Raw genomic sequence first — 10,130 nt, forward strand, 5'->3', positions numbered from 1 at the left:
AGCCTGCCAGCCCGGCTCGATATTGACGGGCAGCCGCGGCTAACATAAAAGAATGGTAAGATGCTGCCTCGTTTGGTTCATTGTAAAATTGGCCACACGGAGCACGGGACGAACAGCATTTGATCATCGTAGAACGACAGGTAAATAGCATCACGCCGGAATAGACGACGAAAGCAACTCGGGGCCAGAAAAAATGGAAAAATAATAATATTTGGAGCATAAAAAAGATTGTAAAAATTCTCATTTCGCAACGCTGGCCAGTCGCGCTGCGCCCGTCCAAATATGTACCAATTTCGGGGACAGTGTCTCGGGGCAGTTTTGGGTGCTGCTTGGTTTGCATCTTTTTATTTTATTTCCCTTTTTGATGATATGCAAATGAACAATCAACTAGAATCTGGACACGTTTATAAGCATTTGCGTTGCGTTGTGGATAGTTACAATAGCCAGCATAATGCTTGAACTATTGCGCTGTAAAATTGTGAATTGCATGGAGGGACCACTGGAGGAGGTCCAGCCGTGGTTCTAAGCTACCCACGCCGCAAACGACATCGCTATACACACACACAAACCGAGAGCCCGAAGGCGATAAAAGGGTCCCTCCTAGAGAGAAACTTATCTTGAAACCAAATTATCATCATTACCGCATTTCTGCGCTGCACCGCTCGAAACGCTGGCCATCCAAAGTCACGATCGGACTGGAAGGTCAAGAGTGAGCTCTTCGTTTCACTTTCACGCACGCGTTCTCAGAAGGTGCATTGCGTTGGTGAGCATAAATCGGAATAAGGCGATTTATAACATTTTTACTAAACAGGGGTGAAAAAACTCAATACACCAACCTTGTGTTGGTTGACGTTCATTTGTGCCCTTTTTTCTTGATATGTAAGACTCCAAACTCCGGCTATGAACTCTCTCTTTCTCGCTCTTTTTCGCTCTATCCGTTTGACGGCAAATGGTTATGAGAAGCCGCTTGACCTTCTCGTGAGAAGTGGCATCGGGTATTGCAGCTGCAATCAAAACGCGTCATCTCGCTTCTGGTCATTAGAATGTAGGTCTGGATGAAACATAGTGCGGAATCTTTTCAGCCAGTGTCGGGGAACCCCGACGAAGATCTTCCCAAGTTCTCCAGTTCCAAGAGATGGTTCAAAAATCCCAGCCAACCGCTACGAGGTCCATTTTTCAATTATTTTTCTGCAAAAAAATCCCCGATATGACTCTCAAATCGCCAAGAGAGTGTGATAAAAGTTAAGTCTGGTGCGCTTGGACCTATATAAGCGGGAGTTCAGCACGATCGTTGGTTCAAGTGCCGAGTCGCGGTAAAGCTCGATCGTTCGTTCCGTTGCACCGATGGGTTCCCCGGTTTGTTCAGTGATCTGCTGTTTGGTGGTGCTGTTTGGCCCACTCGCCAGTGGCGCCGACGAAAAGACTCCAGAAAAACCGGATCCTGTCACCGAGAATGAAGCCGGCTCCTCGGGGTTCCCGTTCGAGATGGTGATGGCCAAGCTGGACTACCTGCAGTACAAGATGCTGGAGATGGCGTTCGAGGTGAAGGAGCACAGTGAGGCGATCGCCGATAACCAGGCGCACCTGGAGAAGAAGTTCTCCAGCATGCTGTGGGCGATCAGTCGTTTGGACCAGGCCGTCGGTAGCAATCTGACCGCTCTGCAGGGCCAATCCTGGAAGATCCTATCGCGGCAGACGGCGTGCGCCAACCACGAAGTGATGCGCGACGCCCTCTTTAGTCTTGCCCCGAAACGAGGTCTAGCTCCGGGCGCCCGTTCCTTGTTCGATCTGCAGGGCATGCAACACAAGGGTCCGTTCAGTTCGTGTAAGGATGAAGCGTCCAAAGTGTCCGGGAAGTACCTGATCCGCACCGACATCGACGAAGAGCCGTTCCCGGCCTACTGCGAGCAGACCAAGTTCGGTGGCGGCTGGCTAGTGGTTCAGCATCGGTTCGATGGTCAGTTGGATTTTTTCCGCAACTGGACCGAGTATCGGGATGGTTTCGGGAGCATTGATCGAGAGTTTTGGATTGGTCTGGAGCGATTGCATCGGCTCACGGCGGCCCGACCCTATCAGATACTGATCGAGGTGGAAGACTTTGCCGGCGACTATCGGTATGCGCGGTACAAGGAGTTCGAAATCGGTAGCGAAGCGGAACAGTACACCCTGAAGAAGGTTGGTGCGTACAGTGGAACTGGTGGGGATTCGCTGACCTACCACAAGTCGATGAAGTTCACGACCGTTGATCGCGATAATGATGGAGCCGCCACGAACTGTGCCGTAACGTGTGAGGGCGCGTGGTGGTACAACAACTGTCACCACTCGAATCTGAACGGTCGCTACATGAACGCGATCGATGTGAAGTCCGTAGCGTGGTATCACTTCAAAAGCAACCACCAGGGTATGAGCTACTCGCGGATGATGATCCGCGAGGCTTAGATAGGTCAATTACGTTGAATAAACAGAGAAATTTGAACAACGTTTGATTATCATCGGATGCCGGATAAATAACCGGTGGCACGAGAAATCCATGCGGGACACAAAACATGTTCGCCGGGGACAGTGTCTCAGGTCAGTTGGGCGTTTCTTGTGCTTAAGAATCCTGTAACATTGTGAATTGCTAGCAAAATCATCACCAAGAGAAAAATTCATCGTGAAACCAAATTATCATCTTTACCGCATTTCTGCCCCGCACCGCTCGAAACGTTTGCCATCCAAAGTCACGATCTGACGAAGGTCAAGAGTGAGCTCTTCGTTTCACTTTTACGCACGTTCTCAGAAGGTGCATTGCGTTGGTGAGCATTAATCGGTAGAAAGCGATTTTTAACATTTTTACTAAACAAGGTTGAGATAGATAAGTGTATCATTTTTGCCCTTTTTTCTGAAATTAAGACTCCAAACTCCGGCTATGACTTCGCTCTCTTTCTCGCTCTATACATCTGATGGCAAATGATTCTGGGAAGCCGTTTGAGCCTTTCGTGAGAAGTGGCATTTGATATCGCAGCTGCAGCCAAAAATAGGCATCTGACTTTTCGTGATTAGAATGTAAGTCGGACAGGACATACTGCCGAATATGGCAGTCATTCAGTATCGCGGAACCCCGACGAAGAACCACCCGAGTTCTCCGAGGTCCAAAAGATGGTCAAAAATCTCTGCTTTCGAATGCCAGCAGCTGCGTGGTCTATTTTGGATTTATTTTTCGGCAAAAGGTTATAAGGAGTTTGAAATTGGTAGTGAAGCGGAACAGTACAGTGTGAAGAAGGTTATCACAGTGGAACTGGTGGCGAATTCGCTGACCTGACCACGCTGACAAGTCGGTTAAGTGATGCTTACAAAAACTATGTAAATTTAAAGAGGGTTTCAAGAAATTATTTAGCAATAATTGTGGGAATCTTTTTACTCGTCAAGCACGAATGAAAACCACAAAACTGACTAACCTTAGTGAAGCTTATGATGATTGCGGACGAAAGTGAGCCGAAGTTGTAGTCCTGATGTCCGTTTCCCATTTCGCCGACTTCTTTTCCTCTGATCTTCCGAACATTCAAACAAACTCGAGTTAAACGGAAAGTTAAATTGCATTTTACAGCTGCTTAACGAAGTAGCCATAGAAGGCGCCTCACCTCGAAAGCTCTTCAAATCACCGCTTGCGCTGGCCCCGGCTACTTCGACCAATCGTCGGTAGCAATCAAACATCCCAACTCCCGAGCGGGCAATTGCGATCGCAGTTTTCTTTCTTCAGTGGGTTGTTAAGACTTTTGATTGCGATATTGGGACATTAGACAACGAATCGGATTGCGCCATTAGCGCGTTATGGCGCGTTGAAAGATGTTCAATTCCCGCAAATAAATGAAGTGGTTGACTTTTATTTTGTGACAATGGACAAATCTGTGTCGAAGAGAAAGTGTTTCTTCTCCACATTCAGAAAGAAACATTCGATCAGATTATGGATTAGAGCAAGTGAGTTGATGTTTCAACAGCGGATGCGTTTGAGTCAATTAATAAAGCTTCCACACTCTCAATAAATAACACTCTGTTGGTCCCTCTCTCTTCCGGTGGCCGATCGAAGGTGGTTGGCTGTGATTGCAACTCCTTGGCCCACGGTCAACGCCTGCGAAGCGAACGCCATTCTATTAAGAGAAATCGATGCAGCGAATGGCAATATTTCGTTACTGTCGGTGCCAGTGGTTCGCTTGATTCAATTTCCTGTCGATTGCAATCTGCAAACACTCCCGGATGTTGGCTTCCCTAAGACGACGCCGGTGCGACCGACCGGTGTTGTGTGGACGCTTGGCGACACACAGCACGGCGGCCCTCGCCCTGGAAGGAAGCCATTTCTTTCGCCGTTGCGTCTCCTTCCGTGGAGCAGCCAGAAAGGATTTGACCTTTATTTTAATGGACGAGAATGGTTTGTGTCTCTAAAACACTCTACGAACGCTCGGCGTCGTCGTGCAGGAACGGTGAAGTCCCGGCCAGGATATTGTCAGCAACAGGGCCCCCATAGCACTAAAGCAATAGACGAGTGCGTGCTGAAAGGTTGCCGCCATTCGAGTGAAATCGATTTACGGAAAGTCTGCACTTTCGCCAGACCGCAATGAAAATAATATGTTTATTGCCGGCAACATCATAATAAGCGTGAATTTATCTATTTTTGATGAACACTTGCTGTGTACTGCGAGGGCATTCATTCGGTCAACGATTGTCGAAGGTTTGCATTTCTTTGGCATGTTGTGATCGTTTGTATCGTTAGACGAGGCGAGAAAAGAATGTGGTGTTTTTCGGGGCGTTTGTGGGGAAAACGCTAATGGAAAAAAGTTCCAATAAATTTACTACACCTATTCACGATAGCTTAACTGTAGTTGATTCATGTACTTCGAGATTGGGCTGACCATGAATTTTAAACAATTCAATTAAAACATTAGCATGGTTACAAAACCTGCAAATGATCATTCACTTAACAAACACAATAATTTCGATCCAATTTCGAGCAGTTCGGCGGCTGAATGTTATCAAAAAATCGAATCAGCTTCTAATAATTTTGAACTTTTTCCGCCCACAGTTGACCCTCGCAGTGATTTGCGATAGCGGAATCGGAATGATTCCTATTTTCCAACACGAAACCATCAAACGAAGAAATGCGAAACCAGTGACCGCAAGTAATGCGAATACTGTGGCCGCGATTATGATTATTATGGCCGGTGGGTGGGACAAAAATTCGGGGAAATCGAATTAAACAGGCATCGAGGGTGTCGAGCAGGAAAGACCGGGGCGGTCAAGTGTGGCCTCAAGTCCGGTAATCGCGGATAGATGGACGAATTCTTAAGGAAAACTGAAAGTGATACGCTTGTACTCGCGATTGCCACGGTCGGCCGGTGTGTCCGAAAGATGTCGTTTGAAATTTCAATTTAAACCGAACCCGGTAAATGAGACGGAAATTTCGTCTCGGGTGATGATTTTGGACGCTCATTTTTGTGTTCAAATCGAACGTTAGAAAGGATCGGGAATCGGATGACGCATTTTCATTTATTCATCTTTCCCAAACGGCGCAATTGATCCGAAATTCGGTGGGGCAGAGGGCAGTGTGTGGGGTTTCTGATTTCGCCCCGCTTGGCCGTGTCATAAAAGTTTTGCGCAAATTACAAACCATTTCCGGGGGCGCTCCGGGATGATAAATAGGGAATTCAATTAGAAATTCACACAATTATCCGGCCACAGTGGCCGCTGTGCGCACGAGCCCCGCTGAAACCTCGAACACGCCCCGATCGCAACCGAATATCAATCTGCAGTTTGACTGCATATCCTGCAACAGTTTGGTAATTGGTTTTCACCGAAAGTTTTCTACCGCGGGCGTCGGCTAGGCGCGGAAAGCATGTAATCCTTCGAGGATGCCCGTTTCATCCGTCATGTGAATTTGTGCCATCCGAAAACGTTCGCAACGTCGGGTTTGTCAATTTACTGTGACATCGGACGCTGTGCATGTAAAGTGCCAACCGGAGAGCAGACGGTGATGGGGATGATGATACCCTCTCCGGATCGATTGGGCCCGAACCGCCGGCTCGGGTAATGGGCTCCTTGGCAGGGTTTATAAAAGTTTTATGGAACAATTCGTTCAATTACGGTACTCTTAAATTCGATCGGCGAACGACTCACGACCGACGACGAAGGGAGAGCCGCACGAACAAAGCGCCCGGACTCGATGGCCAGGCCAGCCGAGAGAAAGTTGCCCCAACCAACAACCGTCCCCAGTTCGCAACCCGGCGAAAGTGGAAAACAGAAGTCGCACAATTCATAAAATTACCAAACTCATCTCACGGCGAACTTGAGCGAACGAAGCTGCACTGCAGTGTGTCGGCCAGAATAGTTGATTTGATTCCTTCGTCCGGGGCCGCCTCGGCTGATCGACCGGACTCCGGTCCGGTGCAATTGAAAACTATGACCATGTCACCATGTTCGGGCAAAATTACGGAAGTGAGTTGTACAATGTTTGAATTAAATTACAAATCGGTATTGAAAAGCAGTTCATCGATGAAAACGGGCAGCGAAAGAGCTGCGACGGCCACGACGACGACGGCGACGACGACGACGGCCCACGGAAGTGCCCCCCATTGGTCTCGTCGTCGGTCGGTCGGTCGGTTGGTGGGAAAAGTTCAGGGAAAAGTTTTCCATATTGTAACCCTTTGCACAGAAATCGAACACATTCTCTGCAACCTCTTCCAACGGGGGCCGGCCACGGGCCGGGTCGGGCCTGGCCGGTTTTCGAGAGAAACTTTACATGCTTGTTTTCCGTTTCATTGCAGGCGATGCTATGGAAATTGTCCGCTCGCCGGTTTCCGTTTTGGTGCTCGGTGCAGCCAACAGAAAAAGTGCAGTGAACAAGTTGCACAAAAGGTGGAAATCCCGTTGCATTCTTGTTCTTTTTTGCAGTTTCTGCCGTGTGTGTGTGTGTGTGTGCTACCGTTGGAATGAATATTTAAATCACAAATATTTTATGAAACGAAAAAACTTCCACACGAGATGTAGTAAAAGGCGGTCGGCTGGCTGAATGGGATGGTTTATGCGGTCGGAACATAATCAAGCGCCGAACAGAACATGACGTGTGTGAGTGTTTGATAGAAAAACACGAGTTTCAGGAGAAGGGCACACTTCTTTGCGACCTGATGGCGATGGTGCGGTAAATCGCACGCTGGCCCTTGCCGCACTCTAATATGCTTCGTGTGTTGTGGGATTCGAGGTTAGTTCAGATTAATTTTTTTTAATAAATTAATAACTCTCCAGTATGTGTTGGAAAATGATTACCCTTTTATTAAATATAGGTCACCGTGGACCTGGGCTATCGTTTTAATTATGACTTCTCTGATATAAAGAACAAACTTGCCATTTGACAAGCATTTTGAACTATTGTACAGTTTTAGGCAAAATAGATTAAAAAGGAAAGGATAAATTAAAACTTTCAGTAGTGCTTTATACATATTTAAAGCATATTTTTTCCAAATGTTAACGAATACTTTGGGCAACGATGATGTCCTTTCCGATGGACTTTCAATTTCGGGAGGAATTTCCAGTAAAATCTAACTCTCATAAACTGAGAAGCCTTCAACTTGATCCAGTTCTTTCGATTGATTTATTGAAGGTAAAAACTGTTCCACTAACAACTTCACCACCTTTACTTTGAATCGCTTGAATAGAATGTTCTTGAATAGGTTTTCTTGAGCAAAACGCTTCATCGCGTCAGCAGCAGGCATCCGGCCAGAAACTTGCCACGGCAAGTTTTACTTTGCACCATCGCAGGACCTCCCCTGCAACGTCCCCGGGGACCTCCGGGAGCGAAGTGTGCGTAAGTGTGAACGGAAAATACATTGAAACAAGTGAAGCGCTTCAAATTGGACGGTGCTTCAATTGGTTCAGCACCAACTTCCCTATTGACGGTCGGCACGTCCAAAGCATAACTCCGCCGCGCGGAGCGGAGAAAACGGTCACAAGGTTGCAAACGAACCGAACGCGTGGTATGACGGTAAGATTCAGGTTCAGGTTCAGGCAACCGGCAACCGGCGCTCAGGAGCAGAAATATTCGAACCATCCGTTCGCTCCCTACGTAGCCGGAGGCCAGGGCGAATCCGGCCATCGTTTATTTCAATTTAATCGTGTACACATATTGTCACCGTTCTGCCTCTCCCTGCCTCACTCTCTCACTTGCTCACTCGATTGGTGGTCCCTGGGGCCAGTTCCGGCGGAAGCGAAGTGCGCCGGATTCGCGGATTTGTCTGCCGATGGTGATTTGGTACCAACTTTCGAACTTCATCGTTCGGAAACGCATTCGGAGACACCGAGCGCGATGCACTCAGGCCTGCCGGTGCGCACCAACGAAGACCGTCACCGGGCACGGGCGACGCAGGTGAGCTTAATAATGATCCTGTTGGTTGAACGGATTTGCAAATTATGTTACCTTCCTCGACAAGATTTGCGTGAAAGCACCGGCACCGGCCCGGGAGCGCTGGAACCTCTGGCGGTCTGGCATGTCGAGGATAAGGCTTTAAGCTGCCATTCATTCTCCTTCGCAAATGAACAGCCACTTTTCCGATAAGAAGGCAGAACTGGCAGCCGGAGAGTTCTACCTTTTGCCGTCCCTCCACCGGAACGTGACGTAGCATGGGACCGGCGAAGCAATTTAGTGTTTGCGAAACGGTTCGAAGAAGTTTCGTTTTAAAATATGAACAGCAGACCGGGCACCGTGTTTTGGATAAACTACTTCACCCGCGGGGTGATACTGGATACCGGTGCGGAACGGTTTAGAATTAAAATAAAGGTGCCACACAATTCTCAGATCGCTGTAAAGTGGATCGCTCCAGCCCAAATGCCCAGCCTTTCTCTGAATGTCGCACTGACCTAATGATAGTCTTCCATGTTTCTTCTGCCCCAAAAAACTAAAGTAACATTTCTCCGGAATGGCCACCCCGGGAACCTGTATAGTAGCAAAAGTCGTATTTCTTAAAGTTCTAATGTGTAGCTGCACAGTTCTCGGTAGAAGTTCGGTTACGGACCACTTCCGCTGTGGATCCGAAAACGAAACCAAGGCAAAGGGCCCCACGGCCCAAGTTCGTCCATTAACCGTGTTTTCAGCCACTATCCACCAGCCCAGCCTGGGCCGCGGCTGTTTGTTTGCGGATGTGGCGCGCAAATCCTTGCATCGCTCGCAATCGGCCGCGTGAAAGTTAAAAAAGGAAAACGGGGAAAAATAAATACGCATCCGCTACGCACTTCCGCCGCACGGTCCGGAGCATCGCCGGATCGTGCGTCGCGGCGTTGCTGCCAACCAGACCGGAAATAATCGCCGTGAATGATGTTGTGCCTCCAGTCAAATGTTTATGCAAATTTGCCAAATTTGTAATGTATACCTGTAGTAAATTTTCATAATTAATGTAAATAAATACAGAGACTTTTGGCGCGAGAGAAAGTGAGAGACGCACAGCAAAAGTAAAGCGAACGAAACGGTTTAATGTGGTGCCAACTCCGTTACCCCGTTACGGCAACCGTTTGTACTGCGCTCGGCCAAATTGGCCGGCCCTAATCGTGGATGTGTCAAGCAAGAAGCTGAACGAACCGGAAAGGAGTGTTTTAACCCACGGCAAAGATATGCAAATAAAATGTAAGGATTACTGGCACAGCAACTGGAACTGGCTTTTGGCCGCTTTAGTGCCGGTAAGATTTTTAATCCTTTTGGCTCTGCTTTAAACACCGTTCCCGCTGATAACATCCAGGTGCCGCGACTGTTTGGATGTCATCATTACTGTATTTCATCATCGTGTGGTTTACATTTCTTTGATAAGAGTGCCATTCAATGCCTCATTTAAAACGCGCAAAAGACCATCGATAATGTTGCCGGAAGCGTGTGCGTGGTCGTGCCGCGGATTCCATTTGTTGGTTTGTTTGTACACTTTAAGCCTCAACGCGTGTCCTATTATTCCGAATCCGATCCATTTCAATCGAGCCATCAGCCATTTTGATTGATTATCATCAAAGCGAAATCCAATTAGTATCAGTTCGGGTAGAAATAAAAATCCGCAAATGAAAATCGGTTAAACCCCTACGTTAGTCCGCCTGGTGCCTATTGCAACTGATGTTGAATTTGAACCCGC

At 47.8% G+C, this 10,130-nt stretch overlaps 2 protein-coding genes across 2 annotated transcripts in view; both read left to right on the top strand.

Annotated features, from left to right (window-relative positions):
• Nucleotides 1-896: 896 nt before the first annotated feature.
• Nucleotides 897-2,439, top strand: LOC128276203 (angiopoietin-related protein 1-like). Its single transcript, XM_053014678.1, has 2 exons — nucleotides 897-907; nucleotides 1,467-2,439. Exon 2 carries the CDS (start codon nucleotides 1,486-1,488, stop codon nucleotides 2,437-2,439), a length of 954 nt encoding a protein of 317 aa, XP_052870638.1. The 5' UTR covers nucleotides 897-907; nucleotides 1,467-1,485.
• A 107-nt stretch (nucleotides 2,440-2,546) lies between these two features.
• Nucleotides 2,547-10,130, top strand: part of LOC128276222 (roundabout homolog 2-like) — a 75,439-nt gene continuing 67,855 nt past the window's right edge. The window contains exon 1 of the mRNA XM_053014700.1: nucleotides 2,547-2,571. Within this exon, the coding sequence (XP_052870660.1) occupies nucleotides 2,547-2,571 (25 nt within the window). The remainder of the gene's footprint in view (nucleotides 2,572-10,130) is intronic.

This window comes from Anopheles cruzii, chromosome 2, assembly GCF_943734635.1.
Source record: "Anopheles cruzii chromosome 2, idAnoCruzAS_RS32_06, whole genome shotgun sequence".
NCBI classification, from domain to species: Eukaryota; Metazoa; Arthropoda; class Insecta; order Diptera; family Culicidae; genus Anopheles; species Anopheles cruzii.

Bases quoted from the DNA above. Each gene is read 5' to 3' on its own strand.
- LOC128276203 (XM_053014678.1), top strand. From the start codon at position 1,486: ATGGTGATGGCCAAGCTGGACTACCTGCAGTACAAGATGCTGGAGATG.